Raw genomic sequence first — 25,421 nt, 5'->3', positions numbered from 1 at the left:
TATTTGTCCATTTTAAAGGAATCATTACAGCAATGTTTTCCCCTGCTTGACTCTTTTGTGCCTGTGGCTTGTGTCATTGGTTTTACTATTCTTGTTCTCCTGCTTATGGTGATCCTGGCTTTGCAGAGCAATTAAAATTCTCATGATATGATGTGTCACTGATCTTCTTAACATCCCCCTGGCTTCACAGTAACAAGTGTACTTGGCAATTTCCAGTGCTGACAACTTCAGTTTTTTTCCTCTGCTACTCAGGTGGTCAGACCCACACAAATGCCAACAAATTTTATAAAGCACAAAAGCAACGTCTCTGACTCAGCAGGGCTTTGTACCAAAGTGAGGGCAGGAGAGGTGTTGTGCCGACAGCCCAAAATTGGCTGGCATCTCTCAATGGGAAGTGAAACAGCAAGATCACCTTGCAAGCAGGCCTGGTGCCACCCAAACAGATGGGCTGAAGTATAAGCAGCCAAACAGTCATTTAGGAACACAAAAAGGATTTGTTGAAGGCACATTTCCAAGCTCGAAATGTCAGAATGGTTGCCTGTGTCAAGCCTCCAAACCTGAAGGGAAGGATATGTGCAAGTAATGGGATGAGCTAGTGCTGAAAACAAACATGCAAATCTGTTTTGGATCCTTTCCTGAATCCATTGAAAGATTTTTTTTTCATAGCTGTGAGACCTAGAAAGGATGAGTGGGAGAAGAGTCCTGCAAAGCAGTATTATTTCCCTACCATGTGCATCACTTTCCACAAACTGTGCTGACAAGGTAAAGAAATTATTTCTTTTGCCTCCCACAAATGTTGATGTGCAGGAAGCACATAACATTGCTCTGGCTGGCTAGTCTTTAGCAGCTGTATTTAATAGATTCAGGACAAATTCTGTAGTATTAGCCAAGGTCTAAATCATAGAATCATAGAATGGCGTGGGTTGGAAGGAACCTTAAAATCATTTATTATACGTAGGAGCATACCCTATTAAAGAATTAAAAGACTTAATCTCCAGTGGCTGCGGAGTTTTATTGAGGACTGAATTGCTTCACTGTAATAAGAACCTAGCTCTGGTACTTTTCTACTTAAAAGATTGACAACAAAAGAGAGGGGGAGACACCAACCCAAACTTCTGTAACTATGAAACTCAAGAGTTTAGGATGATAATTGACGGAAATGTGCTTTGCTGCTTTTCCATCCACTACAAAAGCCAGAAAAATACTTACTACTTGTCTGCTGATCAAAGGTGCAAAGTAGAGAAGGGTTCACAAAGATGAACGGAATAACTTAAAAGGAAATGAGTTTGCAGGTAAAATTCAAAGCCCCAGTTGCAAGCTAAGCTTTATCTGAGCTTGCATTGTTATGCCTTGTAACTGGTGCCTTGCAGTTCCAGTTTAGAAAGTGGAGAATGAAAGAAAGCATTAATCTGGCTGAAATCCACATAACAGGATTGTATGTGAAACAAAAGTGAAATCAGACAGTGCAGCTAGTGAAATACAGCTTGAGGAGAAGGGGGGAATATGCTAGAAACAGCAGTTTTCTAGCCTCTTTACTGCAGCTGAACAAGCTTTAAGAAGCATTAGGAGGGGTAAAAAACCCAGGACCTACTTACTGTTATTTGATTTTTGCAACAGAATGTTCTTACCAGAAGAGCTGTTAGAGCACAGTGCCAGGGAAATGATTTGCATTTGGTGGAACTGCCCCTCAATTCTTTCAGCTCACGCTGCCCTTGTGGCACTTTAACACTAGTCATTTGTTGTAGGCTCTGCATTTGATGTTTTCATTTTCACCAGTTCCTCTGCAGAAAAGGATTGTGCAACAGTCGAGGACTACCAGTCTCTGGGAAGAGGCAGAAAACATGCATTCATATCTCGAATTCCAAATACGGAAGCAGTAAGAGAAATTGCCTAAATTATGGATAATCTGCTGCATAAATCTGTCTTCTCCGATTTTATAAAGCTTCCTATCCATGCGATTTGGAAACTTGTATCGACAGTGAAAGACAAGAGAATTCAAGAAAAGGTAAAAGCAAATTAAAAAATCCCTTCAATTGTAACCCTGTGGGCTATATCTTAAAGGGAGAGGATCAGAAGTTTAGCTGAACTGTTTTCTAGATATCAGTATCTGTGAGTAATGGCTACGTTTAAGATTTTTTGAGAGCACTGTGCATTTGTAAAAATTTGCTCTGAGAACAAATAATTTTTGATTCCAAGGAAATTACTGGACACTTAAAGCAATTGGGGTGTGAGACTGTGAAGCTTTAAATAGTCATTACCTGTCTGTTGTAGACCGCAAAAATCTATATTTCAGTGCTGTCATGAGCTGTTTTCAGTGTAATTCAAGTTCATCTTGAATCACTCATGTCCATACTACCTGGCTGAAAAAAATGTTAAACTTCCTTTTATTTTTGATAGTCTTGAATCTGCTTGTTATGCTAAGGGGGGAATATTTGAGAAAATTAGTTCCTTAATAGGTATATAAAATAAACCAGACTTTCCCTTTTTTAACTTTTCTCTTAGTCATAAACCTTATGCTGTGCTGTTCTCTGCTGTTCTGTAAGGGTTTTATCTTTGCTAATAATTGTTCATTTTTCTGAGATCGGGTGTATGGACTGGTTGGAATTCAGGCCCTTTGTCATGTGTAAATAAAAGGTTGCAGTCTTGGCAGTAGAGCTTGTACCCTAGTTTCTTAAATGTTTCAGTAGATCGTGATTTCTTGACTTAAATGGAAAATGAATATCCTTAGAACTGAATTGTAATCTGAAGCTGTTGCTGTTTCACAAGGAAATGGAAGCTGTTTAGCATGGGACAGGGAAGAAGTGGTTAGTCTGGAACGAGGCTGTATCTAATGAGTTACTGTTCTTTTTCATCCAGTACGTGCTCAATATTAAGCTATGAGGTGAGCATTCAGAAGTCTATAACAAGAGCTGAAATTCTACTTTTCTTTGAAACAGTTAAACTTCTTTGTTCTTTTTGCATGCTAAATGATACTGAATAGCATACTTCTCCAAATGAGAGGTCATCAGGCAAGGAAAGACACATTCCTTTGCCATGATATATTTCGGAAAAAAAAAGTTCCAGGGCTGTAACTGGCGGGAGGTGGGAGTCAAATCTGCTTTTCCTGTTTTGGTACAGTAATGTTCATTATTTTCTTTCTTGCTCTTAATGTTTTTACAATGGCTAACAGCTCAAGCACTACATGCTTAAAGAAACATCTTACTCATTCTCCTTCGGTTTGTCAGATGATGGCAGGGCTGATGTTCACCACATAGTAACACTTGTTGCTTTGACTCTACAAACACTGGGGGGGTGGGAAGTGAAGTTTTGCTTGGGAGGTTGCCCTTCATGGTGCTGAGAATAAGCTCTTTATTTCTGAGGATCACATTCTTTTATTTAGGAGGGTACATCCTTGGGATTGTTTGCTTAATACTGCCTCAATGTCTTCTAATAAATGTTATCAGTAGATAACTGCTTTTTCTTTGAGGGTTTTTGTTGTTGTTTTCTCCATATTCACCCCTTTACTGATCTCAACAGGCATCAAATTAAAACTCCAGAGAGCTGATGGGTTCATGCTAACTCTGCTATTGTCACGTTCTGTTCTGATAGCTTTCGTCTGATGTGCACAGTGATCCTTGTCCAGTCACCGAGGCAGAAATTGCAAGTGAAGGATGCATGCAGAGCTAGTTGGCTAAAACTTTTGAGTTGTTCAAGGTTTGTCCTGACAGCTTAACTTCAAAGGATGCATAGACCAGTTATAACCTGAACATTCATTGATGGAATTGAATGGTTTAGACAGCAGCCTGTAACTTGATGGTAAATTTAATCATTCCGTTTCCATAAGGACGTGAATATCTTCAGTACAGTATACTTCTGACTCTGCTGCTTCTACTGCTGGAAGGAATCCATTTAATCAAAACAAACATTGATGTGGTTATTAGCATATTAGTCTCGAGACACAAATCTTTATCAATATAAAATGAACTCAATGTGGTGCTGCTATCCATTCTCTTTACATTGATATTGTGCACTGAATGTAATGAGGCTTGTTGAAGGACTGCTGTTCATTTTGATGTTCCAGAAAAGTTATGCATCCTAGGAGACTTTTTCTCTGATCAAACATTTAAAATGAAATACAACATTAAAACAAGTGTAATGGCTTCAATCTGAGGTTAGCTTTGCATGCTCACTTTAATGGGGTGCATTTTCTTCTGGAAACTAGACAACTAAAAAATCCTGTTTACTAGTTGCTTAGAAACTGATCATCATTAAGAGCATTAGACATCAAATATTTCAATAAAACCTAAAGCTGTGAAATAAATGCATATTGTTCTGAAAAGGTAGATTCTGGAAGTTACCACAGATTTTTATGAAGTCCAAGAGACAAACAGATTATAAGAAGAACATGTGTATAGATAAGAACATCCAGACTTATACTAAGAAGGATAAACTTACTTGCTTCAGGTATACAGTATGGTTTAGGAAGACTGTTTCAATACTAGCAGTGTATTGAATGTCTCCTTTCTTGGATCACCTTCTGGAATCATTCCTTACTGAACATATCAGACCAAGGAACATGGACTTCAGGGAGTATGGGTATGATCCAATAATGGAATTATTTATGATCTTTGAGATTTTTCTTTAAAACTTCAATGTTTTAAAGCACACAAATCAGAAATCATTTTAACAGGCTTTATAGAAATGGTATGAAAATGTGTTTTGTGGCTACATGGTAGAGTTTCTTTGAGAATAAGTGACATTTTAACAGCATAGTTGAGTTTAGGAGGTAATTCTGGTTAAATGAGGCTTTTATCTAGAATTCTACAGCTATTTCTCATGGGAATATGTATTTTTGAAGAGTAAATCTTACATAATTCTATACATTGAATTTTTCCATTAAAATTATTATGATTAAGTTCTTGGAAGGTATGAGGTATTTAATATTAATTCAGCCTGAGTAAGGAAATGAAACATGCTACTTATTTTGTTGTCAAACATAAAAGATCTATTATTTCAATGTGTTTAAGAGGCCTCTCTGTTTAGATAAAATACAACAGAAAGCATGTATGTGGCTTATTTAATTCTGTTTATGCTGGCAGGGTTATCTCCTTTCCTTGAAGTATTTTTTCAAATCATTTGGCAGAGCAAGAAGTAATTTTTTTACCTTTGTTGCTACTTAGAGTGTACCTCATTAGCATTTGAGGAAATTACTTTTCAAGAGTATTGCAATGTTACCTCTTTCCAAAACATGGTCATAAAACTTATACTTCCTGTTGAAAATTCCAGTTGGACCCAGATAAAAAATTTTTCCTGAAAGAAACCACAGGATGCTTTTTTACTTCACAATTAGCTTCCAAAGGGCATGTGACCAATCTTAAAGAAAATTGTTTTGTGCTGAGAAACCACCAGCTCTCCTTCTGAATCCTAGCAGTAAAAGACCTTTCATACAGCCTTTCCAGCCAATACTTCTTTAGAATTATTTCTTGGTTACACACCAGCCATAAGGTGAATGCTAAAATAATTTCTCTAGCTAAGAGTTCATGCATAGGAGCACCAGAGTGATACCATCAGTGAGGTTCTGCACATGAGAATTACATAAGATGGGGTCTGTTCCTTTATGGAAACCACTAAATGAGCTCCAGGAGTCCAGAGCTGAGGGAGATGGAATGATTTGTATATTGTGCTTGGCATTGAGAGTATATGTGTATTTAGCAATTAACACAGCTGCTTTGGCAGAACCCTTTTCAGCCTCTTTTCTGAAGGAAGAGAGCTGTATCTGTTCCTCTCCCCCAGTAACTGCAGAACTTATGGATAGAAGAGTCTCAAACATGTGAAACACCCACACACTTAATGAAAATAAGGCTGGTTGGTAAGAGGGGAGGCATCCTATTAAAACTGCCTTTAAGAGCAACATTTCGTCAAAGATCATGCAGGAGAGAACAATCATAAGTACTTCATATCCTGAAAAAGCTCCTGTCAGTGTTGACGCTTCTCAGATATTAAAAAGAAAAAATTCCAAACCCTACTCTGGAGAACCTATCTAGGAAAATCCTTGACTTGTCTTATCTGGTAGTGGTTGATTGCTGCAGCTCCATCAGTTAATAAGTCAGTCAACCAGAGGACACCAGACTGTGGAGACTAGACAGGATATTCAAAATGTCATAAGAGAGCTATTGGCATTAAAACGTATTTGTCTTTCTCAAGTTCACTATTCTCAATTCAGTCACTGCTTTCTAAATTAATTTGATTAGAGATGGATAATAGCATCTATGCTGAGTTGCATTAAGCTGTCTTTCCTTCAAATCACCGTCCTAACTGTGATGGGCAGGATTTGTAGGTCCTTCTGAGGACTACAGGAACAGAGTACACATTCTCTTGTGAGGATGTTCTCCTAACAGAGCTTGTCAGGTGCTTGCTCATTTAGTGCATTGTTCTTTTGCCTTATCTTTTGTTTTCCTCAGAAGTAGCAACTCTATCCAGTTTAACAAAGTCTTATCTCAAAGTAACTGAGGAATTAACACTGTCTTTGAGGAAGGCAGTGCTCACAAAGGATGGATCTTTAATCAAGGAGAAAAAAGCTCACAGGCTTCATGCAAATAGGATATAAGGTGCACATTTCAATCTGTATTTAACACTTGGAATAGTTAAACTGTGCTCAGCCCATACTGAGTGGTTAGAGGCGCTTATAAAAGACTTTATACAGGTGAAACAGAGGTTACAGTCTTTGTGCACAGTTTACAGACCAAAGTAACATTAGTGTAACTGAATCTGATGTATGTTTGACACACAGTTCCTGAAATTATTGGACTACAGGCACTTTAAAGTAAAAATTCCATATCCTCAAGACTTTTGCAAGAATCAACTCTTCCAAATGGGAATGACTTTAGACATATAGTTAGCCTGGAGATGAGATATTGGGGATGCAGCTAAAGGGTCTGAACAGGACATTACTTTATCCAAGAAAAGAGCTATCAGCTTTTGCTGAAATAGCTGGCACTTGGCCTCTGCACTGAGATTAACAGTACCTCCCATCCCACACGAGTTAACTTCTACCTGGAGGTGATGCTCTCTCTCAGTGTGTATAGGAGGGATGGGAGCTATGATTGCTGGTGCTGTAATAGTGATAATGCTTGTATTATGGCTGTGGCAGTTCAAATGCTACTATTAGGTTTAAAAAAAGAAGAAAAAGAAAAAATAATGGGGCACCCTGACTTTGTTTTGCTTCTCTAAAGATTTCTGTATCTAAAGATACATTTGTTGTAGGTGCCTCAAGTTTCCAGTATAAGTGCAATCTATATAGCTATTAATGAAAAATTCATTATAATGGCTTTATCATGTCAAGTAAAGTTTATTTATTAATAGTGGTATTTTTACTTTTTGGTGTGTAAAAACTCTATGTTAAATTTGAGATGACACTTTAAAAATGCTGCTTGCTTTGAATGACTAAGGTGCTATGATTTTTGTGGTTCAACAGAGGCCTGACTAATTTCTCTTATGAAACATTTTCCCTAATTTCTCTTCTTTGCGTTCTGAAGCATAAAAAGCTCTGAGTGCTGTGTATCCCTCAGTTGGTGAATGTCCAGAATCTGAAATACTTTGTGGTTCTCTGGGGCTGATGGATATTATGTTGTTTAATACTTTATGCTTAAGACCATCGTGTCAAAATGATTACTATGTTTTAACAATTCCTTGCAGTTCACAAATTCATTTGGAAAACTCTAAATCTTCTCATAGAGATGTATCCTCTTTGTCACATTAGCTTCTTCTAGGGTCATTTGGATCAATATTTGAGAGACTGCATCAGAAAAAATACCCATTTGGTCTGATTTGGCTTTATGCTAGACTTTCTCCTGTAGTCATAGAAATTTCTGTCAGGATTGTCTCAAGTTTTCCAAGGACGTGTAGATTCTTTTTTTTTTCCCCTAAGGAGATTTTCTGCTTGAATTATGATCAGTGGTATCAAAGCTCGAATGTTTTGTCCTTCAGATAAACATCTTTGTTGAATTAGCATCTTATATTTAAACCACAGTTTAGGTCTTCACTGCTTTTTGTCGGACATGACTACACAATTTTTCAACCATATGCTACCTCTATCTATACAGATATATTTTAAGATGAGCAGGTGTTGGTGTTGTCATAAGAAAGCAGCAACTAATACAAACCACTTGAGGGAAGCACCACGCTAAACAACGATCATGATCTGGCACTGAGCTTCTCCCTTTTTGACAAAAGCAAAAAGGAGCTGTGGTCCCTTAGCATCTTGAAGAACTTATCTAGCTGCTTATGGACTGTGGCAGTTCTTGTCTAATGGTTTACACTATTCAAATTCTTACTGTAATATGTTGAAAACATATTAATCTAAATGGTCAATGCTTATTTATTTTCGGAGTATAAGTTTATGAAAGATCTGCTGAAGAATTCTTACACCATTGACATCTAAAATAGGATAGTATTACAATTAAAATATGATTGTATTACATTTCCTGAAATACTAGTTTTCATTTAGGCGTTTTTTGTGGCACAGATATCATCTCAATCAGATATGGTCAGGTTGGATGGAGCTGTGAGCAACCTGGTCTAGTAAAAGATGTCCCTGCCTATGGCAGGGATATTGGAACTAGATGATCTTTAAGGTTCCTTCCAACCGAAACAATTCTATGATTCGACAATTCTTCACTTAGGCAAGACTTGACTTAGTCTTCACTGACCTTCACTTAGACTGGACTGGATGGTTGCTCCTGACAACTAATGCTTGGGGATGGGGGGGAAGTGGAGCAGGCTGGCTGCCACTTCTCAAATCTAGTGAAATGAAAAACCTTAACAGAATACGCTGTGCAGTAGAAAGCTTATTCTCTCTTTAATCCTTAAACTCAACTTTTACAGCATTATTTGAATAACTGGTAGAACAGTGTATGTAAACAAAAGTATGTCAAGGATTGAAAGCCAAGAGAAGATCTGAAAACTAAGATACATTCCATTACTGAAGCTTTATTTGTGTATAAATGGAACAAATTACTTTTAACTAAAAAAAACTTCTGTCCTATCCCACTGTTTCTTCTCTTTTTCATATGAGAATAAGTCTGCCAGATACAGATTTGATTTAATATATGGAACCTTCATTTTAGCATTTCTAATGTCATGGAAAGACAAGGAACTTACCGAAATTTAGGTAGCATTTAAAATTCTGAGACAGTAAAAAAACCCAGATGCTTGATTCCTCTTTTCTTAATTGAATTTCTTCAGCTGTGCCCTCTTGAACTAGCTTATTGCACCATCAGATGTACTGAACATGTGCTACAGTTAAGAGGTACTGGGCTCATATGCACTCAGTAACACGTATTTATTTACATTTCTCCCCAGGAAATTAGACAGAAATATAGCAGCTCTATTTTTTACCATATTTTAAAGATAATTAGAGCAGAAACTGCTCAAGAGGCATTAAAAAAGGCTAGGTGAAAATTATTTTGAATGTTAGAAATTCTGGGATTGTCTATCCCAACAATTACAACAATTATCTAGCCTTTCAAATTCTTGTTTCTTTTCAAAGCAATTTCATTTGGCCTTCCTATTGAAGTTTTGAGGTTCATACTTTCCAGATTTTCTATGCAACTGAAAAGATTAGGAACTTTTTTCAGCACAGGAAAACTTCTTTGATATAATGGCACGGTTCCATGAACCAGCATGTAACATCAAACAATATACTATTAAAGCCCAGGAATTACAAATGCTGTAAACACAGCAGTGTTATTGGGCTTTCGGTTTTAGCCTTTCTCTGGCATTTTTGCCATGTCAAGCCTCTTTATGGTATTTACTTTGCATCCATAGCAAGTTTGTTATAGGCTACTACAGCCTAAACTCAGCCCTCAGAACAGAGGGGAACCTGAATTAGTAACAGCAATCTTAATAATAGTGGTTGCCTTTCATAGTAACACATGGTATTTTAAGTGAGGGCTAACATAAAGAAAAAATGTTTGCAACCATCTTATATATAGGACTCAGAAGTGCTGACATTGCTGTTAGAAACTTTTAAACCTGAACAAATTTCATGTAGTTGCTCCTTCAGTTACAGTGCTGCAAGAGACACTGTGTTTGAGCAGGACTAATTTCATGCGGAAGGGCAGGGTGTTGAACGGAATTACTGTCACCAACGACTAGGCTGTTTCAAAATCATGTAAGTGTACCAAAAATAACCCCAAATCACAGTTCTGTTTAAAGAGAAGTGCTTGTGAAGCTTGTATACCTGCAATAAACCTGAAACTCATTAGAAAACATTTGCTAAAAAGTTCTCATTGGGATCAGAAGCCATTGTGTACAGAGTTACAAAAATGAGTCACCTGTTCTTTTCTTCAACATGGATGTACTTCTTTCAGTGGCCTATGTCTTGTGGGGGGAAATGGTGGTTCTCTTCTGTCACAAACTGCAAAAGAAATGCTATTTTAGAGGTTTTTGCAAGTCTAAAAATGGACCTTATTTTTCCTCACTAGTTTCTCTGCTACAGTTCTTCATTCTTTATTCTTTGACCCTAGAAGCAGTATCTTGATTAGACTCTGTAGGATGTAATAGCTTAATTGCTGCAATGCTTAATTTATTCAAACCTAGCTCTCTCTCTTTAGATATTCCAGTAAGGCTATGGTTTAGGATAAAACAGACTTTATAAACAGGAAAAACTGAAACACTAAGGTTATTTTATTCTAAATCCTTTGTAATCTGTCCTTGGAAGTGAAAAACAGCATCAGTCTGTACATACACGTTAAAGATGTGAGGCTGTAAACAACCAAAGATCAACTTTTCAAAAAAGAGAAAACAATCTGGAGTGAAAATTATGGCAGACATGAAAGACAAATTCTTAAAAGCACCTAGCTTACTGAAATCTGTATCTTCTGAAGAAAATACTCTAGGAGTCCTGTTCTGCAACTCCAAGAGAAGCAAAGTCAAGGTTTTAGTTCGCAATGCATACACACATAAGTAACTTCTAATTAATCCATGTTGCTCCTACAGTGTTACAGGCTTCCAATGACAGTTTTGTTTTGTTTTAGTTTTTTTTTTGCTTCGATGGACGATTTTCTACAGGTGAATGAGTGATGAATCAGGAACATTTACAGCTTGGTATCTTTTTATTTCAGCATATTAAATAAGTCATAGATATGATATATTGTTTGATATAACCTAATGATAGATAAACTAATGATAAACAGATTATGATTGAAGAAATGATAGATATGATAGGAATCATAGAAATATAATGTGATCTTATAACAATATCATAATACATCTTCTGATCTTAAATATATCATATGAAATATGAAAGATATAGGACAGAAATCATGCCTCTCATTAGATATCAAAATATTTTGTTCAGCTTTTAAATAGTATACAGGAACTTTAGGGTTATAATTTACTGTAAGTTGAACTTCAAATAGGAGATAATATTTTCACTGATTTATCACTACCAGTTTCTGTAGTCTATAAATAGAGTTGTTTCCTCAGAACTCCTCAATAGATCTGGATTAGGTTGGAGGCCCTCAAAGATGGAATGGGTACTGCCTAATACTTTTATTGAACGAGAAACTTTGTTTTTCTTCCTTCTGAATAGGCAGTTAGCATGCTGAATTCGTACTGAATCTCCCCACTAGTCAGATGGTGGGGAGGAGGGCCTATCGTACGAGTTTCAACTCTTTTTAAATTAAATCCTCCTCTGGTACTTCTTGCTTTGTTGCAGATGCATGGGATGCAACTGATGTTAGTTGCTGAATTACTAGGAGACAGAGGGGCACCTCAGGGCCCTTTTAACCTTCTCATTGTGACAGGCTTGTAGAATATACCCTCCCAATTCATATGATATAGCTGTAGGGTTTGTCCTTCCTATATCCACTCCTGTCACTTTCAGCTGGGGCTGTATCCAACCTTTAGTGATGCATGGACTTGAATGTGAGCTATTATTTAATTATTTAATATAAGAGTTAGGCTGTAAGAGTTGCTGCAAAATATTTTAGCACATTTTTCCAAGGTAGACAGGAGCCTTCTGTGAAATGGATGTTTGTTTTTTAATTCCCTTGTGCTGAAGTTTGATATTCATCAGCAGAGGTATGGAAACACTTCTGAGCACTTGCTACCACCTCGAATTTGTCCTCACACAAGCTTGTGTAGATGGATGGGGAACAAGGTCACAATAACCTTGTAAAATTTGAGTATTTTTGCTAAGCGTACTTTACTAAGTGTTACATAACTTGTATGTGCAGTTTTTACTCTTCCCCTTGCAACCTTATTGTTGACTTTGACTAAGAATGCATCTGAATACAAATTTAGTCTTTCTATTCACCAGTTGGGCCTGTCTTAAGGTTAGAGGTCTTTTATGCTAGAGCACATAGTTGCAATAGAAGCACGTTACATTAATTACTTTTATTAGTAACCCCTACCAGCTTTAAAAGTGTGACCTCGGACCACTTTTTTAAAGATATAATGGAAGAAAAACTCCTCTGTATATTTGGCTTCCATTTACATACACATTGTAGTGACTCTGAAAATAAAATGGTATGTGGGCTTTCCTGTAAAACGAAAGTTTGTAATAAATTTCTCCCAACCTGAAAAGCTGCCACATGCTTTCACTTGATAAAATTTTGTTGGCTCTGAGTCTGAATAAAATTTCACAACCAAACATATTATGCTTAAGTGTGTTATCAAACAAATTATCTTATTCTTGCCAGGAGCTGAAATCTTTCAACTACGTAAACATCTGTTTATTAACTGCAAACTCCTTACTGAATATTACCTTCACATTGGTTTACTCTCACCAATGATCTTGAAAAAGAATTTCCAAGAGAGACTTGGCAAGATTACTTGTCTGTAATATATGCAGCATTCCTGAAATTCTTGGCACATTACCCTTGAATCAATTAAAACAAAAGTACTTTGCTGTTGCTGGGGTTTTTTTTAACTGTTTATAGTTTCACTGTTGAAATGTCTTTATTCTCTACCACAGACATCTTGCTATAATGTAACTGAAATAGTTTAAAAGTAAAGGAGGTGTCTCCTTTGCTGTTTAATGAATTGTAGTAATCCTTCAGCAAGGCATACACCTTTACTGGGGAACAGTTTTCCACTTTCTCCTATATTCAGGCCACAACATTGTAGCTGAAGCTGACAATGCAGAGGAGTCTGTCCTATAGCAGACACACTAACAAGGCATTTTGCCTGCCACAGCTAAGACTTCCAATAGTAACTTGCTTCACAGCATATTCCAATTATAGAGCACAATCTCCTTGGCCATGTTTCTTGGCTGTCTATTACAGGCAACATGAAACTAGATCTTTACTTCACAAAATGTCTCTGGAAATGTGAAGCTTACGGTAGATAGAATAGAGGCACTTGTGAGAGCTTCCAGTTTAGTAGTGAAGCTTTTACTGGAATACTCAGCTTCGAAAACAGTCACTGAGGGTGAAACAAACAGCTGAATAGCTCTGGGTGTCCTAAATAAAGGGAGGAAAAACCTCTCTGGAAACTGTGCAATTAATATTTGTAACTATTTCAAAATAGTGCAGCTGAAGGAAGAGAATGGCAGGTGAGTAGTGAGTATGTGGGAGAGATAGAAGGTATTGAGAAGGAAAGTACAGAAGATGAAATGCAGGTTTGAGATAACAGTTGAGTGTTACGGATATATGAAACCTGATTTTCTTGAATGCTCTGAGAGTGTATGTTCACAACAGTTCAAAACTGATTTAAGGTTGGAACTCCCTTAGTCCTGCCACTGCTTCACACTGCCTTCCTACACTAGTTCTGGGAGTTCTGCAGTAATGCTTTTTGTGAGATAGGCTTTCTTCTCAGCTGGGTTACCACGAGATGACAGTGTCTGGGCCTGTGCAGAACTGATTGCCAGGAAAAGGACAATTGCCAAAGCTTGATTTTGTTAGCTGAAAGTGCTGTGGTGCTGCACCCCTTCTCTGAACACAGAATGTTGGTAAGGATGCTACTTAGGGGTGGAATGAGAGGGTTAAATTTAAGTGTTTTAAAAATCAGTGAAATATAATTTGATTGCCATAAACCAAAGTTCCTTAATTAGCATAATTGTACAGTGTCAAGACAGGGCTGAGCTAAGGTAATTTGAAAATGTAGCTATGTTTTTTACACCTTAACATGCTCAGAATTATAAAATGAAATGCGTACTTATTTCCTCTGGAAGACTGTATAATTTTTCTTCTTTTAAACTTGAACTGATTTTATATACATATACACACACACATATGTATATAAGCATTCGAAGTTTAAGTGGAATTGCCATGGATTTTCCTTTGGAGAAGTCTATTTGGAGATGAGGTGATTGCTTCTATCAGCTATCAGTTGAAGAGCATGCATGGAAAGGATTTGGGGAGGAAATATACAACACAGGCTTTACAAATGAGAGGCCATTTAAACTGTGTAAATGAGAAGCTCCAGTATCATCCCTCCTCTGTCCTGGCTCCAGTCATAAAAGTACTCTGTATAGGACTGTAAAAGCACTGGTGAGTTTTTGACTTGCAGATGAAAGACAACAAATAATGAGATTAAATCAAATAAAAGTCTGTCTTACCAGAAACTAATTTTTTTCTTCTGTAAAAGCTAAATTATACTCAGCATACTGAGGGCAGCTTGAATTATAACTAAGTAAGCAAACAGTTGAGAAGCCTGTTTTGACAGAAGAATCACGTATTAACCTTTTCTGTCCCAAACTGAAGTGCTGTAGAAATCTCTGTCCATATTAAAATGCTGTTGATGTTACGATTCAGAAAAATGTCTCTGGTTATAATGTATAAATAAATTCTCATTAGGTTAATAAAATTTGCAGTAGATTTCATGACCATTACTCAACACTGACAGACTTTAAACAAATGCATCTTTAAAAGGATACTTCAAAAGAATCTGTAATGTCACTTCAAAGCAACAAGTATTTCAAGGGCTATTATGGTCTGAAAAGTGACTTCACCACAATTCTGTGTAAAGGATCTTCAATCTGTGAACCATGCAGTTATAGGTATTTTTGTCATGTTTAAATTACATTTTACTGCTTCTGGTAGTGCTGTAGCACAAGGGAGTTCTTGAGATGAAGCTGAATTGAAGCTGAAGACTAAACCAAACTTGAAGTTCAGCTTGCATATAAACATGCTGCAGCTTAAGGCTTATCTGTTTAATGCCATTAGACTGAATTCTCCCTTCTTTAATTCCAACTGATTGATGGTACTACCTGGAATGTAATGTATTTATTACTTTTTCATTTTCCCAAGCTTTCCAGAGGCCCAGAATGAATTCTTTTCTGAAGAAACAGAAAGGCAGCTAAAAGCAGCCTTTTGGGTTGCCTCTCCATTCATACAGAAACTATGTATGCATTTTTACAGCTACCTATTAAAAAAAACCCAAACAAATAAACAAAACCCAAACAAACAATTTCTTTAATCAAATTACTAGTTTTCAGCCTTGAAGGCCCAGGCGGTCAGAAAAAGTGCTGAAAGCAGCATTACCTATTCATGCACCCCATACCTGTTCCACTCTCTTGGCTGTGCCAGAATAACCACTTCTGATTTAGTTAGAGAAGTCTGTATCCACTGATCTGCTGGGTTATTCCAGACATGAATCAGTTCCCACATGAACTTAGGTGTGGGTCAGTTTGGGGTTGTGGGGCTGAGATAACCCAGTGGCTGCCCCTACTGACAGCCACTCACAGAAGGCAAAGTCTGACTTGGCCATCAACAGGAGGCAAATTTTGAGACTTCTATGGGGAAAAGGATGGGGAGGGAATGGGGGGGTGGAGGTGGTGTGGCAGGAATTCTTTTTGGCTGCTGCAGAACACTGAGGTAGTACTGTGAGGCATTTAAACCTGACAAGAGATGGAGAAAGCCTAGGGTGGGGAGGCTGCTTAAGCAGTCATTGAATGCTCTTGTGTCCTGAATGCAAAGCTATTTCCAGAAGGTTTTCTTGTTTTTATGAAGTATTTTCAGGTCTGTGAACTAGAAAGAGAAAACAGTGATGTAACAACCGCTAAAGTGTTCAGTCTTTTTCCCCCCAAAACCCATCAGTATTGCATATCATTCCAAGTACTATTTTTTAAAAAACAGAATCTAACTGAAGTTTAAGGACTGTTTGGCCATTTCTAATTGAATTTGTGTATGTTTTTCTGACTTGTATATGTATTTTCACTGAAATTATTCTGTTAGGACTAGACATGTTTGCTCATTGGGTATTCAGAGGAGCATTTTATTGCAAGACTTTTTTTCAAGATTAAAAAATGTAAACCAAATATTATTTTAATTTGTGAGTACAACTGGCTACAACAGGTTACTGTAAGCAAAACATTTTTTAATTTCAGACTTGTCTCTGCAATCATATCCTCATAATGTTCTTTGGTTTGCCAAATAATGCCTTTGCCACAAATTTTTATGAGGCTTCCTGAAGATATTAAGGCTATCCTAATACTCTCGTGGATCAAGCTCATATTAAGGACAAGATTTTCAAAGAAACAATATTTAGTAGCAGATGGAAATAAAATACTTTGAGCATTGTTTATTAAACAGACACTGTTTGCAGTTGTAGAGTATGGCAGAAACAGTGATATAATTTTCAAGGATGGATATAGTCCTGGTATAATGCTGAAGAGGTGCTTCCCAGCTGCCTGGCAGCGTCATGGGCATGTAAGACTGACAGATGTATGCAAATGTGAAAGAGATTAAGCCCCAGAGATGAAGCTTTTTTAGTTGTTGTTACAGAGTAGGACTTGCTTTTGACTTTATTCTCTTCTTTTGAGACACATGAACACAGGATGTTCGCAGACTTTGTCACGGATGTTTAGGTCTCAATTGTGAACAAGCTCAATAATGTTCAGGAACTCCCAATCTTCTCCCCAGACGTTTTCACAGTGTAAAGGAGTCCAAACCTGTTATGAATGTTAACAGTATTAGGACCTACAGACTTTGTTTTTTCCTTTATGGAAATATTTACATAAGTTTTTCACATTTAGTGGTAACATATGACATTGAAAGCAAGAGCTACCTGTTTTAACCAAGTAACTAAATGTTTTTCTTAATGCATTGTGCATCAGTTTTGTGTTGAAATTGTGGCATTATAACTAGCATTATGAGTATCTCAGCATGGTTCTTTGCTTGCCTTACACACATGTTAACAGAAGCACTGTTTTGGAGGAGACTCACTCCTGCAATGACAGTGCTACCTGGGACACTTCATGGAGTAACCAGGGAGATATTCAAGTAACGTGGCAACTCTATGGGACAGGTCAGAAATTATGTATTAGGTATTCCCAAACAATTAACCTATCTGCTGTCATCTAAGTTTTGCGAATGCAAATATCTGGAGCCTCTACTTAAAGTCAGCACTTCTAACTCTTCTTTACCTCTCAAAATATATTGAAAAATCTATATTGCATTAGCACTCAAAGTTACCTTCAAGAGCTTCAAAAGAAGCAAGGATGCTCTTTAACTTCCCCCTGTTTAGCTCAGGAATTCAAGAGGCATGCTGTTATGGGTTGTGAGATTTAGCTGAAATGTTAAAAATTTAGTTCTGTTAAATGCTGCTTATGAACTGTCAAAGATTGAGTTTGGTTTCTTCTGCTGCTGAAGAAAAACAAACCCAAAGTGCCAGGTTGTTAATCATGAGATGTTAATGCAAGTGCATTTCTAGGACCATGTTGTCATGCTCCTTTAGAAATGGTGTGTAAAACCTACAATTAGCATGTCTTCATTAGATTTTGACCTTGAAAGTTGAAAGGCATTTTGTTCTTACTAGTGCTGTGCATCATACCTTAAATTAAAATTTATTATATTGGGGGAGGTTGCTTTTATTTGAAAACTTCCCTAGCCTTAGAGCTCAGCACTTGCACTAGAGTTTCAGGTAATATTCCCGTGGTGTCTAGACAAGCATAATTCAATTGGTAAACCATATTTTCCCCCTCAGAATTCAAATAGTGATTAGGGTTGGTCGTTTTATGATTGGCAGCTAAAACCTAGTTCGTTTAAATCTTAAACCTGAAGTGTTTAAGATTTTTTATTGAGTTGATTTTTTTTTTCATTTCGCTAACATTTATAAGAAAAGGATAATTTGGTGATGCAAAACCAACTGGACTACCAGCCTAGTCTAGCTGTACTGTAACTCCAGTAGCGGCTACTTAAGGCCTTTAAACTGAGACAGGGGAGATTCAGACTGGATATTAGAAAAATTTTTTTCACTGTTGTGGTGGTCAGGCACTGGAATATGTTGCCCAGGGTGAAGGTATTTAGGAGGCATCTGGATCTGGTGCTGGGTGTTATCATTTTGTGGTTTAGGGGTTACAGTGGCAGTGCTGGGTGGACAGTTGGGCTGGAGGATCTTAAAGGTCTCTTCCAGCCTCGATGATTCTACGATTCTACTCCAGGTACGTGACACACATTTTCATGGCAGCAGAGCAGCACTGTGGCGAGCGGGCGCTACGGGATTGCTTTCCCACGCCAGGAGGGCCAGGCTTGGCTCCCAGCGCTGGCGCAGAGCCCGGCGGGCCGAGGGCACGGCCGGACCCCTCAGCACAGCCCGATGCTCCTCTCCCCCCGCGCCGGCCGCTCAACGCCGCTCACCGCCCCGCCTCCCTCGCGGTGCCGGGAGGCTCCTGCCCGGGCAGGGAGGCGAGGCGGGCAGCGAGGTGGGCACCGAGGCGGGAGAGGTGGGCACCGGGGGCGGAGAGGTGGGCACGGGCGGGGCGGCCGCAGGGGCCGGGGCGTTCAAACGCGTTTATTTTTCAACCGCAGCGCGGCGAGGCCCCGCAGCCTGAGGGGCTTCCCGGGGCTGTGGGTGAAGCCGCTCCGCCATGCGGGGAACACAGAGCGACCGGCATCCCTCCGCTGCCGGCGGGCAGCGGGGCTAACCCCGGCGGGGCCTGCGGAGCTCGGCTGTGTGTGGGCACCCGCCCGCCCTTCCGCCGCCGCGCCCGCCCCGTCCCCGCCGGCCTCTGCCCGGCCCACCGCCGCCCGCGGAAAGTTGCGCGGAGCGGGGAGCGGCCGTGCCGCCCGGGGTCCGAGGTGAGAGGCCGCGGCCAGGCGGCGCGGGCCGGGGCGGTGGCGTGCAGGAAGCTGCCGCTTGGCCGCCTCTCTCGCGTTCCTACACGCCTGGCTCCACCGCGCCGCCCGCTGCCCGGCCTGCTTACAGGGCGGGCGGGCCGGGGCGGCCGAGGGGCTGCGGGGCGGGGGTCCGCTTCGGAGAGAGCCGTCGTTTCCTTCGCCGCTTCCTTCCTTCCCGCCTGGCGCTGAGGGTGCGGGCAGAGCGGGGAAGGGGGGGTTACTTGGGGTGAGGGTTTATTTTTAGGTGCGAACGCCCCTCCCCGGGCGGGACGAGGCTGTTGAAGGCGCTGGTGGCGAGGGGGAAGCGGCGGCGCTGCTCCGCCGTGCTGCTGTAGCTGCTAGGCGACTAATCCTCATCCTCATCCTCGGTGGTCTCTGACAGCTCTGCGGGCTCGCTGCGTGTGCCTGTGCTGCTCCACGCTGGCAGCCCGTGGGGCTCGGCTCTGGTGTTCTATTTTTTAAATTTTATTTTATTTTTTTACCGTTTTTCCTCTTTTAGCGTTGGTTTCTCTTGCAGATGTTGCTGCAGGTGGGGGCAAAGGGAGCACTGTGATTGCCTGGGATTTTGGGGCATTTCTCTCTTCACCTTTCCGCTCCCGCTCCAGCGCTGCTGTTGCTAAAGACTTTTGTAACTATCGACTCAAGTACAATTTCGATGGAAAATGAAGGTAAAGGTCTCATCAGAGTCACTGGCTTCATTGGAGCTAAGAGGATTTTTGCATGCAATTTGGTGACAACTCCTACTGGTGCGTGTGTATGTTTTACCGTTCCAGGGGTTTGCAGGGTTGCTCTTGTGTGCTAATCTTGTGGTAGGAATTTTGGTCTGCATTTTGTAGTTTAAGAATTGCAGGAGCATCGCTTTTCTTTATTTGTGCTCCTGCTTTTTGAACTAATTATCAGACAACTTTTTTTCTCGTTTAACAGATATTCAGATATGCATCTATTGTGCATTTTAGTGCTCTATGCATTATTGTACCCTGTGTGTTTGGAATAGGAACATTTTATTTAGATAGGAGCTTCTGAGCATTAGTTGCTTGGTATTTTCTTAGATTATATGATTTTCTTAAATTTATGTTTCAGGGTGAAACTGAGAAGCATCGGTTGCATTTTGTGTTGAATGTATTCTTGTGTTCTTGAAAATGACTAAAATTTCCTCTCTTGGACAGTATTTAATTAAAAAAGTGGTTCTAAAGTTTCGAAAGATGTGGTATGATGTTGTAAACTATGTACTGAAATAAGTTGCTGTTATTATTATGCTTTCTTCTTGTCTAGTTTGGAAATGACTGAATCTGAGGACTTATTTTGGTTTGTTCATGTTGGCCCTCAGTTTTATGCTCTGGGAACCTTGAAAGCCTCTTTGGATTGTGATAGTGACTTTGAGCTTCATTGAATTTTTTTTTATTATTTTTTTCCTGATTTTTGTTTGTTTCCCTTTCTGTTTGATGTTGGTTGGTTGTTAAAAATCCCTGAAATGTATTGTTTTTATTACTATATATGTAAGAAAAGAACCACTGATTCCTCCTCTTCCTTATGTTATCACAATTCTTAGAAGATAGATGGGTTTTTTTAGGTGGCTACTGAATTTCCTTTGCTGTAGGTAGTTACATGAGATGTAGGTGCTCATTTTCCACCCACCCCAGTCTGAAGAGAGAGGGGTGCTTTTTTAATAGCTTGACTTGAATGAAGAACTGAATTGAGTTTGTGGGGTAGACTGAATTATTTTCTACGGTTGGATATTGTTCTGTTTGGAAGCATGGTTGCCTTGGATGACTGAAAGGTTGTGGTAATTGTAAAGTCCAGCCCATGTTGAAAACTTATGTAGGTTGTTATCATCTGGCATTTCAGAACTTTTTTCCTATTTTAAAATCGTGTTAGAATATTTTAAATTCTTTTGATCATGTCTTCCAACTGAATATTTGTAATAAAGAGCATGGAACTTAGTGTAAAGAATTTTGGAGTGTGGGGACCATCTCTGGAAAGTTGGTCTTTGTTTATAGAGGCTGGAGAGCTGATAGAAGTGGTGTCAATGCCTTTGCTTTTCAGTCACTGTGTTGCAAGTAAAAGGGTTTTGAATGGGCAGTGCTGTAGGTGGAGGAAGGCAGGTGGGTGTACCACCAGTGAATAGAATTACACCTGGGAGGGGGGGAAAATAGTAGCTGTCTGATACCTGTGTGCTGAAACCAAAATGGCAGAAAGACTTCTAATGCCTCATAATTCGGTTACCAAATAAATAGTATATCATAGATGTAGTTTATAGTCAAGTTGCATGTGATAGTATGGCCCATTCTAATTCTTCCAAATGCTAGTAGCACAAAGATGGTATTTCTCATGGAATAAATAAATTATGCATAAACATTAGTAATAATTGTATGGTAGAAATCACATAAAAAAGCTTTATCTTGGGGAAAATACTTTACAAGATGATCAGATGCATATTTCAAAGGCAGGAATAAAGGCTATGGTTTATCGAGGGCTTTCAAAACAGGGTAGGCTTCTGGGGGTAGGAGAAAATAATGATAAGAAGAATGAACTGGTCCTCTGAACACATGAATTAATTCTCCAATCTTTCCACCCTCACCCCCTCCTCATCTCATAATTATTTGAGTCTCGGGAGGGACACGTATATTTACAACTGTGTAGTGTCTGTTTTGGTGTTCTTGGTATTTTTGAGCCCTTCTTTTTCTATCCATTTGGCATTTGGACACTACACACTAGCAGCTTTCACGTTGGAACTTTTCAGAACTCTTGAGAGCATCCTTAATGTATCTTCTCCTGGCGATAGTTGAATAATCTTTGTAATCTTGTAGAACAAAGATTGCCGTTAGACTATTTTTAAACTTTTTTTTCCCAAGTTTGTTTGAAAGGTCTCTTCAGGTTTGGATATTGAGCAAGAAATGACAGACTTTTTTTCCCCTCCTGTATTTGAATGAATATTCAAGATTGGGAAGTGATAAGATGGTTTGGAAAACTGATGTTTTCCTGTGTTCATTTAGTGCTCCTAAGCGGTACTGTATGTTTACTCCAAGTTAGTGTTTTGTCCTGAGACTTTGTGGTTCCTGTTTCTTATGTTGGGTTGATTGAACTTCCACAAGAATTCATGTTTCTCGTGGTGGGCAAGAGAGAATTTTCCATCATAGGAAGACTTCTGCTTAATCATATGATTTAGAGGAATGATGTTTTTATTTCTGTTTGGAAAGATGGAATTTTGTGCCTTCTTTTCATAAGAGGTGCTTTTTCTTAAACTATAGGCAGTCAGGAGAGCCTGGATAGACAAAACATAACTGAATGTAAACTAAGCTTTTTGGATCTCTCCATTGATGCCTCTGGGCCATTTGAAGTAGTTTTCCATAGTGTGGTCTGAAATTTTTTCCTTTCTTTTATCAACATCTTTTAGGTTGTGATTTAGGGTTTTCTAATGAAGATTGTCTTGTAGAAGACTGCCTTTTAGTAGAAAAATGACAAACATAGTTTAGGTTTCATAGACTTTGAGCTTCTTTGAGGTCAGACTATAATTACAAATATAAGTTGTTAAATATGAGTACTGTTCTGTTATCAAGGCCTTATGTAGTATTTATTTTTATATAATTAAGTGCCCAACAGAAGAGGTCGGAGTAATGTTTTTTCACCTGTAAACCAAAAAGATTTTCCGCAAATCGTGTAGAAGGTTGGTACAGAAACTCAGACCAGAATTGCTGCATGTGATAAAAACATCATGTGATGATTCAGAAATCCTCCTTAATCCTCATTGTTTGGAGTCCTAGTTAATTTTAGCTAATCTTCAAAGATGACTGTTAACTTCAGCCTATAGTCTGTCTACATCCTGTAGTAATTTCAGGATAATTTTGATGATTGGATGAGTAGGGAGATATAAGTGAAGAATGTTTTATTTCTTTGAAAAGTATCCTGAGAGGACAAATTTTTGTTTGTCTTGTGCTTAAAGTGCAGTTGAATTTTCCAATGAGTTTCATGGGTGGTTTTGGTGGCTTTTTTTAAATGATGAGAATGGGCTTAGTTGCTAAACTGACAGATTGAAGATCAGTGAATAGATTTTGGGTTTTGGGGGCAGTGAGTTAGCAGCGTAGACTTAGGTCATCATGGATTAGGCAGCCGTACTAAGGAAGGGGTGGAGCATGTGTACATGGGACTGACAACAGAGGGGGAAGGGATGCCTGAGGCAGCCGTGACTTAAACAAATTAAATAGTTCCAGAGTGGCATCATCAGTAGTTCATTAAATAATATCCAAAATAATCAGAATGAAATTTGTGATGGAAACTGTTCGAAATTCTGAAATAGATTTGGTATAATCACAGCAGTTCAAGTTCCTTTTGGCATGTAGATAATTTCTTAACAAGTTAATAGGTGAAACAAGAATTTCGATATTCATTGATTACAGTTTTTTATTATCTGCAGCTTGCAGAAAACCAGAAACAAGTACTTAACACTTATGCTGGCAAAAGTCACATCTCTTCTGTTTAACTTGAAGGTTAGGGTGAGAGATTTTATTTTTTTCCTTTTTTCTTTTTTTTTTTAAAGTGGAGTCTTCACTAAAGACTAGTTCTAGTAGATATCTTAAATATCTTCCTATATTTTAACAGTGCTTTGATAACTTAAATAACTGCCAAGTTAATATAGCTCAGTCTTGCATTAGAAACATGTATTTCCTTTTTAAATGAACAGTCACTGTCATCCTTTAGTCTGGTTGATGAATTATTAACCTTTTCTTTCCCCCTTTTTTCCCATGCAGTTAGTTTGGAAATGCTGATCTGTAATAATCTAGTTCAGATGTTGTAGAATGTGTTTAGTTATTTTGCTAGCTTTGTAACTCCTTTTCGTGGAGAGTCTATGGCATAATGTCTTGGTGAGTCAAGAGAAACAGTGGTGTAAGGAAAATGCAGGCAATTCTTAGGGCAGCTAATTTAACAAAAGGTAAACAAATATTTTTGCTTGGTTTTTTTGTGAAGAGTGACAAATGTGCTGTGGTCTTGGGGTGCTGTTCTGTAGGACTGAATGAAAGTGTTGTCTTACTGCTGAAAGATGGTTCTGCTCTGAGACCTGTTCCTGCTCGTAGTGTTGAGTTGACTCTCATGATTGTTGAGTTTGTCTGACGTGGCAGAAGGTTAGCTCAGCCCTTCCTTCCTCCTACCCCTGTTGGATGGCTTTCTGTTGAATTATGAAGTTGAATGGGTTTATGAAGTGTCCAGTTAATGTTGAAAATGGTGAAGGACAGAGACCTCCTTCTCTTTTAGCATAAGCAGACTGTTAGCTTGACTCAGTTTATTGTGTAACCATAGTATCAATTCTTCCGTAGACCATGATGGAATTTTGCAAGAGTGGAGTAAGTTAATAAATGGATTTTTAGTTACAAGGCCTTTTGATTTGGTCAAAGGCTTCAGGTGGTACCTAATTGACACTGAGTGATAAATAACATTTGCAGGGTGGTTTGTAGAAGCTACAAGGAATACTAAAGTTACAATGCATAGAAGAGAGGGAGAATAAAATACAGTAATCAAGGTATTAAATTTGGGACCAGCATCTGTTTCTAGTAATTTGTTTTATAAACATTTTACTCTAAACAATTGGAAGGGATAAAATGGCTAATGGGCTAGCAGATGCAACCTACAGAATCTTTTACAGAGGCTTTCAAAATATTTTTAAGTAATAAATTTTCTGCAGCACTTTTTTCCGAAATGCATAATTCACAAAAAAAAGGTTGGTGAATACAGCGTTGCTTCTTTCTTGATACTAATTGTAAGAAAGCTTATTGCCATAAGTAGAGTAATTATGCTGTGAGTTAAGTTTGCATTTAAATTGACACTGACACTAGCTTGGTCCTGAGAACTTTTGTGAACAATAAGTTCAGCATTCTTTAATTAGAAATTTATTTTGTCATATTATGAGGTAACTGCATAACTGTCAAGGATATAATCAACTATGAGGTCTTGGAGCTTCGTTATTTTAAACAAATACTGATAAAATATTTCTGTTGGTGTTTTTGCTTAACATAATTGTACGGCTGCTAAATTCTGTATGTTCTGGATACATCAGTAGTGTATCACAGGGTGATAAAATTATTTATTAGTGTTTGCTGTTCAAGTGCTGTCCTGGATTCTGAGAAGCTCAGCACTTCAAAGTGTTATGAGATACAAGCAGACTGTTGGAGAGGAGCCATGTGATCTTATTTCTAAGCTTAAATGTTCTCTTCTAGAAAGTTAGCAACTCTCGGTCAAGATAGATGACTGATATTTAGACCCGAAGTCTTTTGGCTTTTAACTTCTAAAGGGCTTCATGTGAATCAGGATTTAAGCTAAGGCACATGCTATTTGGAGTCAAATGAGGTATGGACATCAGTGCTCTCTTCCTCAGGCAATGAATTTCTG

At 38.6% G+C, this 25,421-nt stretch overlaps 1 protein-coding gene across 10 annotated transcripts in view; it reads left to right on the top strand.

The window, feature by feature from the left end:
• Positions 1-1,695: 1,695 nt before the first annotated feature.
• ATP2C1 (ATPase secretory pathway Ca2+ transporting 1) overlaps positions 1,696-25,421 on the top strand; it is a 68,753-nt gene continuing 45,027 nt past the window's right edge. Inside the window, exons 1-2 of one of the 10 annotated variants that reach the window (XM_018075529.2) lie at positions 18,567-18,628; positions 19,561-19,711. In XM_018075529.2, coding sequence (XP_017931018.1) covers positions 19,706-19,711 — 6 coding nt within the window. In that variant the 5' untranslated portion in view covers positions 18,567-18,628; positions 19,561-19,705. Of the gene's footprint in view, positions 2,006-18,564; positions 18,629-19,505; positions 19,790-25,421 lie in introns of those variants that run through there. The other 9 variants (XM_018075530.2, XM_018075526.1, XM_018075535.2 and 6 more) reach the window with 9 other exon arrangements.

Source organism: Manacus vitellinus, unplaced genomic scaffold (assembly GCF_001715985.3).
Source record: "Manacus vitellinus isolate BGI_N305 unplaced genomic scaffold, ASM171598v3 scaffold_3_pilon, whole genome shotgun sequence".
NCBI lineage: Eukaryota > Metazoa > Chordata > Aves > Passeriformes > Pipridae > Manacus > Manacus vitellinus.
Note: the sequence above shows the minus strand (reverse complement) of the source record. Positions and strands in the feature narration are given on the sequence as shown.